Source organism: Ceratina calcarata, unplaced genomic scaffold (assembly GCF_001652005.2).
Source record: "Ceratina calcarata isolate Rehan_Ccalc_2016 unplaced genomic scaffold, ASM165200v1 scaffold226.2, whole genome shotgun sequence".
Lineage (NCBI taxonomy): Eukaryota > Metazoa > Arthropoda > Insecta > Hymenoptera > Apidae > Ceratina > Ceratina calcarata.
In genome coordinates this window covers 35546-44786 of record NW_017144423.1, presented here as the reverse complement: position 1 = coordinate 44786, position 9241 = coordinate 35546, and the positions used below count along the sequence as shown (strand labels likewise).

General features: G+C 45.0%; 1 protein-coding gene across 3 annotated transcripts in view; it reads right to left on the bottom strand.

The window, feature by feature from the left end:
* Positions 1 to 9241, bottom strand: part of skd (mediator complex subunit skuld) — a 21171-nt gene that overhangs the window by 4721 nt on the left and 7209 nt on the right. Inside the window, exons 3-13 of one of the 3 annotated variants that reach the window (XM_018020447.2) lie at positions 7912 to 8080; positions 7666 to 7811; positions 7154 to 7586; positions 6189 to 6338; positions 4364 to 4934; positions 4084 to 4290; positions 2297 to 4009; positions 1884 to 2229; positions 1497 to 1792; positions 1227 to 1418; positions 726 to 1037 (exon numbers count right to left, since the gene is read on the bottom strand). In XM_018020447.2, the coding sequence (XP_017875936.1) occupies positions 726 to 1037; positions 1227 to 1418; positions 1497 to 1792; positions 1884 to 2229; positions 2297 to 4009; positions 4084 to 4290; positions 4364 to 4934; positions 6189 to 6338; positions 7154 to 7586; positions 7666 to 7811; positions 7912 to 8080 (4535 nt within the window). The remainder of the gene's footprint in view (positions 1 to 725; positions 1038 to 1226; positions 1419 to 1496; positions 1793 to 1883; positions 2230 to 2296; positions 4010 to 4083; positions 4291 to 4363; positions 4935 to 6188; positions 6339 to 7153; positions 7587 to 7665; positions 7812 to 7911; positions 8081 to 9241) is intronic. The other 2 variants (XM_026811572.1, XM_026811573.1) reach the window with 2 other exon arrangements.

The window sequence follows — 9241 nt, the reverse complement described above, 5'->3', positions numbered from 1 at the left end:
CTCCCAAACCCTTGGAGATACGGAAAAATTGCATATGTCCATCCGTTTGGAAGTTATTGGCGAAAAACAGAAAAACAGTTTTTTGCAAATAACTCGTTAACTATTGGCACTAGCGAATTCTTTTTGCACAGAAATTGTAGATCTCGTCGTCCCCTACAAAATGAGCCTAAATACGCCCCCCTACGTCCATCCGTTCGGGAGTTATTGAGGAAAAACGAAAAGTCTTTTTAAAAGTTCACAGATTCGACGGGCGAATTCGCCTTCAGATTTTGCAATTCGCTCGTCGAAACTGTGAACTTTTAAAAAGACTTTTCGTTTTTCCTCAATAACTCCCGAACGGATGGACGTAGGAGGACGTATTTAGGCTCATTTCGTAGGGGACGACGAGATCTACAAGTTCTGTGCAAAAAGAATTCGCTAGTGTCAATAGTTAACGAGATATTCGCAAAAAACTGTTTTTCTGTTTTTCGCCAATAACTTCCAAACGGATGGACATATGCAATTTTTCCGTATCTCCAAGGGTTTGGGAGTTATTGGCCAAAAACGAAAATTTCGCAAAATCTGAAGGGGTACCCCTTGGAAAAATCTCGGAAAAATCGAGTTTTTTGTTGTTGTTTGTTATTAGCATTGTTCTTCCGACGTCTGATTTCTTTTTAAAAAATGCGTGTCTAAAGTGCATAATCTTTTGGGATTGGCTGTATAGCCAATACATCCTTAATACTTACACCTTGGGACATCACGCTAAGTATGAAGTCCATCAATTTCTGCAACCCGATTCGTCTGGCCGAAGCGCGTTTCCTCCTTTTCCTGTTGGGTATGTCGATGTTAATGGTAGCCGTCTCGAATATCTCGCCCCTATCGTCGGTGGCGACCGCGAGCAGCCAAGATTGATCCTCGCTGAGGCAGTAGCTTAGGTACAGCACCGCGCACTCTTCCTGTCCGGCGATGCCGAAAGATTCCGGTGCCTCGCTCTTCGCCCGAAGAGGAGCCAGAACGTAGGCCGGTGCGTACAGCCGGTACGGGGCTCGGTTTCGTTCCTGATGTATAGTTGCAAGAGTATTACTATAAGACTGAAAATGATCGAGTGACGGATCATTTATTTCTCGCTACGTTTTTATCGTTGACAAACGGCAGGCGACTACGCGGCAACAACGCGACCGAAACGTTTAATCTCTGATCAGGGTGGGGAGATGATCGAACACTAGAGATACAAAATAGGATCTTACGTCTTTACTCTTAAGGAAAAGATCTGCTGCCGCAGCGGTACCAAAGCCAGTAAGACTTTTTACCGTGGAGTTATGGTTTAACAACCGACGGCCTTGCAGAAACACGTTTAACGCCAAGGCCCTCATCTCGTCCTGTATCTTGCGCCTCTCCCTGGCCCGACCTAATTCCATTATGCTCTCCAAGGATATTATCTAAAATACAGATTAATACAGATCGTAAATATGAATTGTTAAATATAATTCTGAAGGAAATACAAATTTCTCTTATACCTGAACGTTCACGTTGGATCTGATGTTTTCTGGCATGCTGTTAAGTGCTGCGGAATATGCGCGTAATAGAGCTAGAATCGCGAGCCTGCGACGGTCAGGATCCTCGGGGCCTCCCAACGAGAAAGGTTCCACCAAGTAAACGACCACGGCTGGTGGCTCAACTTCCTCTTCATCGGGCCCCGTCGTGGTACTAGTATGTATCGTGGTAGGTTGCGAAGTTGGCGTCGTATTACCAGTATTGGAATTCGAATTTGCTCCTGTGTTCGATGGAGTTTCGCTCCTAGGATTTTCTCCTTCTAAACATCCAACAATTTCACATGCATCGTCCAACACTCGACCGAAGATCATTAGACAAGATTTATAATTGTTCTCAACGTTTAAACGTACCGACGGATTCAGGTTTGCTGGTCATCACGTCAGGCGTAGCTGGCATTGTATCGGTAACGGGAATAGCAGTAGTTTGTTGTTGTTGCTGTTGCTGTTTGGTCGATTGCGAGTCTCCCGGATCTAATAAACTTCGATCTTGGATGACTTGCGTTAAATACGGAGCTAATCGATGGTTACAAACTTGAGCGTATAATCGCAGCAGTTCGCCTAATTGGTTCTCTCCTAAAAGTTTAAACCAGTCATCGATCGGTTGTTTCACTTGCTTCTGCACGGATGATCTTCCTACGCGAAGAATACCATCGCGCAACGCTTTCGCGATGGGCGTATGCCTTCCCAGTCGACAAATCTAGATAGGAAATCAGATCGTTTATGATCGAAACGAACTGTAAACGACTCGACGAGTATTCACTTACTTCGTACGTGGTCGATAATTCGCGGAAGAACGATTTCACTTTGTTGATGACGCAGTCGCTGTCCGGTGCCACGACGACGTAGGCGACGTCCCTCGGCCCGGAGTACGGCTCCAACAGTAGTTTCTCCCAGTAGCTGAGAGCGTACGGCGATAAGGACAGCCAGTCGCGATCGTATCCGACGACCAACGCGGGTATTGGCTGAGGTTCGCAGCGGTCGTCGGTCCCGCGACCGGCCAGACGATGGAACTGCCTCCAGGTCAAAGGACCTCTCACGGTGTACGGCGCCTCCCACATTCGAGTGGTGCACTTTTTCTGCACCGCGTCTTGCAACAGCGGTTGCAACGCTCTCATCATTCGCACGATATCACCACTGCACTGAGGACCCTTCGCTCTGAGAAACACCCACCGATGCACACCGATCACGCGATTAGTCCTCTCGTTGTGCGTACCGTTGATTTTACCCTGATCGAGTGCCGCCAGTGATACTTCGTTACCGTCGTTGAACTCCAACATATTCACGGTGGGCGTCAGGGTCGGGTAGCTTCTCGTAGCCGCGTAAATCCTCGATGCTCTGTAAAGACTACTCGCGGAGCTCTGCACGATCAAACACTGTTCTCTGAGCAATTCCAACACATTAGGTGGTATCATGTCTAGATCTTCTAACGGCTTGCCACCACCGCAGGCGATGGTAACCAACGACGTTTTCTTCTTCTCCGCGGGGTCCTCCGCGATGCCCGTGATCTCCATCTCGTCTTCGTAGAACAGCCCGGCCTTGTGAGCCAGCCGGCGATTGACGACCGCGCTAAAACCGCAACTGCATTTGATTTGATCATCGTCTTGAAAGAGTGCCCCGCCCGACCACGAGTGCGTTAGATAAACGCCGGCGTCGGCACCTTTAATGTTACCGACAACCTTAGGACCTGCATTGCACACACAAAGACTGCAACTATCGAAATTGTGATCGCGGAAGATATTAAGCGCGGTGTCACCTAACAGGATATTCACTACGAGAGAGTTCGATTCTGGGACGCGAGCGGGCCCTGGCGTGTCCGCCTCGATGCTGTTCAAGTTCTTGTTTAGATACGAAGACGTGGTGGACGTCGCTGGACTCGGCTGATCGTAAGGCGGCGGCGGCGGTCTTCCGGAGATGGTCGCCGATCGATACGGCACTCCCAGCGGTGCCGGGCTCGGAGGGCAGGGTTGCTGCTGGACCGAACCGGGTCTGGTCGGCGGAAGTGGTTTCTCTGTATTGTTCGAAGTAGGATTGCACTGCCAGGAAGGTCTATACACGCAGTGCGATGGCAGTGTAACGGGCGGTAGAGATTGGCTAGGCAAATTCGTCAAAGGAGCATACTTGGAAGAACCAACCATCTTACAAATAGTCGGGGGTTTGAACACGTAGGACCAATCCTCGATTGGCTCTTCTTGAGGGGATCCCATATTCGGATAGATGTCGGGTAGATGCCTAAGTGGTCGTTGAGGTACAGAGAGTTCCGTCTGGTCCATTAAAGAGTCGTTCAGCTGACAAGGTGAGGCGACGGGATTATGCTCTAGGGATGGCGGTGTCGGGAACATCTTCGAAAGCTCCTCTGGCCGTAACACGCCCACGCCCCGATTGTTATGTCTGTTACCGGCGTCTACTCTGGTTTCTTCGTGCAGCCCGCCGGATCTGTTTGACTCCGGTGGGGTTTGTACTTGAAGCTGGTTCAAATTCTGTCAACATCACCCAGTGATTCATGTTCACTGATAATGGGAATAGCGACGCGTTGAATAAAAACGGAACTTACGGTTTCATCGCTAGAAGTATCGGGATCGGAATTGTCGAAGATTTGATCCAGATCTTTGTAAGATGCTTGGAGACCTTCGCTGGTGAACAGAGACGACGGTTTGGTAGGATCGTCCCTCTGCCGTCTGAGCCCATCGACGCCTGTACCATTTTCTTCGCCTGCAGCGTCGAACTCGTAAGGGTCCGTTCTTCTTCCGATGCAATCTCCCTACCAAACGTCGGCACGTGACAAAAAAAACGGGCAACAAATGATTTCTGAACACAGATTAAAAATTGCTTACTACGTTGACGTTAGGTTCCTGTTTAATCTCTAGCTTCGGCGTTTGTAATTGAGGAACCTGAGAGTTCATCGGTGGATACAGATTTTTGCTCCGCGCGTTCATCGGGCTGGTTTGATGCGATTCTTTAAAACGTTTCACAGGATGATTCAGCCACGCTTCCTGCGTCGAATAATCGTACAGCCATGGTAACGACTGTTCGTTTTCTAAATATATATCCTCGCATTCTCTAGAGGCTAAGACTGGTCGTTTCAATGTTGGTCCAGGTGCTGGACTATGCGCTTGGTTATTGCACGCGGAGGAGGTCGACTTCGGGCCTTGGGAAGGAGTTAACGGCGGGGCAGTGTTCGTGTGACTGGGTGGTGGTTGAGGACTGAGGGTAGGCATTGTAGGTTCTGCCGGAGGAACCGACGCTGGCTCGGAATGTGGAGTTGGAAGAGGCGAGGGTGCTGGGGAACCTGGCGAGCCAACGGATGGAACTGGTAGACAGTCTCCTCCTGTTGGTGGTCCCCTCGAGTAAGAAAGAGGTCCGCCCGGTGGTGTGCTCGGTGCTTCTGTTCGGTTCAATACAGTCCTACTCGAATCAAGGAGAAAACACAATCACAAGTTAATTATCTTCTTCACCGCTCACGCATTCTATTCTAATACTGATAATGTATTTATTAAATCAGTGCGAAAGATCGTGCCCAATTTTTACAGTCAGAAATCTCAGACACCGTTGATTGAGGCTGATTTCTACAAACGAGTAGCTAAAGAACATCAGGCAAGAACTTTTGCACTCACCCAATAATTGTTAACTTGATGGATATAAATCGATGCTGAAAAGCTGATTCATGCAAAAAAAAAATATTCGAACTGTCATAGCATGGATGTTTTATGACCCAGTTGTTTTCTACCACCTCGTTACTTGAGAAAATTACAAAGAAAACCGTGGATAATATGTAAAGCATGATGTAGTCAGTTGTATTAGTCTTCATCTGTCCCTTGTGTTATTCTCACACGTCTATCGATTATATTTTGTTAGGTCCATTTTTTTCTGTGTTATCATTGGTAACACAAGGGACAGATCGATTTGGGAGAATAAATGTTGACTCAAGATCAAGGAGAAACACTTGTCTATGGAGAAAGGTAATACAACAGTGCAATTAAACGTACATGCAAAGCACTGATGGGAACGTTGAAGAAGGCAAACTAAAAGAGAGGAAAGAGCAATAAGAAGAAACGACAATTAATACGGACAATTGTTATGACAAGTTCTCTGCTAAATTATCTAGTATAGAAACGAATAAGCTGGAATTTGAAAACTCGTCCGATCTTTAACATACTCCGATTCACTAGTTATGCATGTAGATATACTTACTACAGTTTATATTAATAATTACGTATGCGACAGATTCCATTCGATATGTTAGCTCTTTCTTTCTAACGATATTAGCTTTGTACACCACAGATAAACTCTGTTACGTATTTAGCGAGTCCTTGGTTCGCATGTATGTACACGTTTGAACTCAGTTAATGTTTGTACATATTTTGTTTAAAATCGAGTCCCTCCCCAGGATAAGAAAATAATATTTGCACAACGATGTTTGATTAATGTGTTATTCGTGCAATTAAGTTTAAGTTATTCTCGGTACGACTACGCGTATGTAATAAATAGCTGAGCTTTGATAAAGCGATATGAATCACAAGATGATGTTATGGCACTGTAACGATCGTATAGTACATATGTATGGTATTGGCATCGTCGATGGAGATTAATTGGAATGTGATAAAAAAAAAAGAGAAATGCAAATGACTTTCTCGTTGGTATCGGGCAGAGATTACCCACCTGGGGGCATTAGCAGGGACAGAGGGACAAGCATCCCACTGGGTGGTAGAGCGTCGATGAAACGGTACGACCCTCCGTCCACCTTTGTCTACTCTCTCCCTCTGAACCTGAGAGGAGGCCAAGCTTTTCCAACCCCCGGGGGTCGCATACCTGTAACCGATTCATTTAATATCTCGTTTCTCTCATACTTCTACTCAGATTCCACAATTACTCCAATTTCATCGATTTAAGCAACTGCAGTAGGAACAGAAATAGAAAACCTGGCAGCTAGCTAGGCCCTAGCTTTTCACTTTTATACCCTCATATTAAACTTGCTTCTTTTCCAATCACGATTTTCAATCGTCGTTCGTTCAAATACCAAATTTCTAATTGTACACATTTCATTTTACTAAAAAAAAAACTCTTGTCTTTATGCAATCTACGTTTTTGGTCGTGAAACTATTCCTGGTACGAGAAATACAGTTCTATCACACAAATAAGATAGCCGACGTTCTAGAAAACGATTGCACTCGAGCCATTCTAAAACTAAATTTACATGCACACGTATCACAGCAGCCATTGAAAAAAAAAATTACTACCTACACTGAAATATTTTAAACGATCTACGTTTTGTAAATTGTGCCAACATGCATACAGAATAAATAATTTTATTATTTTAAACATTATCAGATATACATAGCACACCAGTTGAGAGATATACATTTACTGCTACATCTAACGAATGTGCACAGAAAATAATATCGTAAAACTTCAATAAGAATCTAATCGATTTATTGCATGTACTCGAACTTAATACTGCACGAAGTGGTTACTAATTGCCCGGCAGCTGTCACAAGCTGTGCCTCTTCCAGTGAATACGGAACAGTTCTCTTCTAAATAATAATATCTCTGAATGAATTATTTTTGAGAAGAGGTATAACTGGTAACAGCTGATCATTCGGTACGTGGTACGGTGCTTCACTTACTTCGAACAGGTACAGGAAGACTTTTGCGTTGGATCGTTGAACGTCCAGGTTCCAGGTTCCGTGGAAGATTCGATTGTTTTGGAAGTAGAAATCGGTGAGCCCAAAGTACATTCTGCCCATACGCGTTCCGGGAGTTCCGTGGCTGCTCGTAGCTCCTGTTGACCCAGGAGGGGATGCTCGCAGCTGGCGGGACTGCTCGGAGGAGAGAGAGGAGTATCGGGAGGAGTGTCGTCCATATCGGTGACCAGGACGTAGCAAGAAGGATAACGCATGCGAACGCCGCCGACGAGCACTTCTACCAGGGGCGGAAGTCCCGCTTCTACGCTGCTGCCGTTAATCGGGTAAAAGTGTTTCCATTCCTCGAGGAGTTGACTGTCTGTACGTCCCACGGGTCCAGTCAACGTGCCCGCTAGTCCGTAAGGAGCTAGGATCACTGCGACAGAGAATTCAGACGTGAGGTAGATTCCGTGTAAAATTGCCAGTGAAATGAACGATCGTTCGCAGTTGTTTACCTTTAACACCAGATTGAGAGGTTTGGGTACGTTGTAAACAAGTCCTCGTGAGATGCCGTACAGCGGGATGCTGCCTGACGTCCACGCTTGCACAGACGGTGCTCTCTCCATGGACAAAGAATGCAAATGAGAACGACAAGTGACTGCTGTAAACAACAACGAAATTAATAAACACGTAAAAGGCCACCGGACGGGATCGACTGCTGATCTTCTGATCGAAACAATTTCCGAAATATAAGAACGTACCTACTGCAACGGTGTTTTTCGAATCCGTCATAAGGTTGTACGAACCACTTTCCTAAGCGAACGAAATCCCGCGATAATAAGCACCGTTCGATCAAGTTGTGCAGAGCCTTGAAAAGAAGTGACCGGCATTCGTACGATAATCCACTTTCCCAAGAACCCTGTTCACTTTCTGCGAACATAACAAATATTTTTTACATGTACCATCGGTCGTAATCGTATTGCAATTAATGGAGCACGACCGTGTGAAATAATTATCTGACGTTCAATAATCTAACATCCTAAAGTTGAGGATTATTTTCAATTATCTTGCGTCTTCGATACTTGAAGAGTTTTACTCAGTCTTGTGTAATTCAAACAGACTTATTCGTGGACGTAGACAGTGGGAGCAGAATGTGAATAATGTAGACGCAGATCCTATGTTATTTTCCCGCGATCTACTTTCTTGCTAATGCTCATTCTTACTGGCCGAAGGAAACAGTTGATTCCACTGTGAAAGTAACGCGATTCGTGTATGACATTATAGTGAGTCACGTCGATAGTAGCTACTATGAAGCAAAAGGAACATCGACCAAAAACAGGGCAAATTTATACGTTCTATGATCAATATGTATTTCGTGTAGGCTTTGAAAAGGCATAATATTTTGTGAAGTCGACCCTACGATTTAAACAATGTCAATATAATAGTACAACGCTTGAATTTGCTTAGTGCTGCCTATTTTTATCTGTTTTCAAAACACACGTTGACCGCATGCTCGTTAGTGTACACACTATGTGATGTCTTCTCATTCTATGCAAACTAACAGCTAATACCAGTAGCACTAATTCATTGTATTTTGACACATAAACATAGACTCGTTCTTAGCGAATGTGCGACTGTTTACGGTTTATATTTGGTCTTCTGTTAAAAAATTTCCGAGCGAATTTCTTGCGTTCCCTTTTGACACCGAAGATTCGTTATCGTTTCGAATTGTGTTTATCAATCGGTTTTGCAATCGATTCGCACAATAATGAAAGGCACAGTCGCATCGCAGAACTGCGGACAGCTAAGTATGTGAGTACATGGTTCAGCGACCTGGTGTAGAAAAACACGGTTTAGCCGGCGTTACCGCTTCGCTCGCTTTGCACAACTTCTTTCTCGGGACACAAAAGTGTACGGGATCTCCTCAATAGTTCACGCTATACAATATACAAGATCTCGTAGTAAAACTGATACAATCAGAATCATTTAAGGATGTATTGGCTATAAAGTCAATCCCAAAAGTTTGTGCACTTTAGAAACGCATTTTTTAAAAAGAAATCAGACGTCGGAAGAACATTGCTAATAATAAAC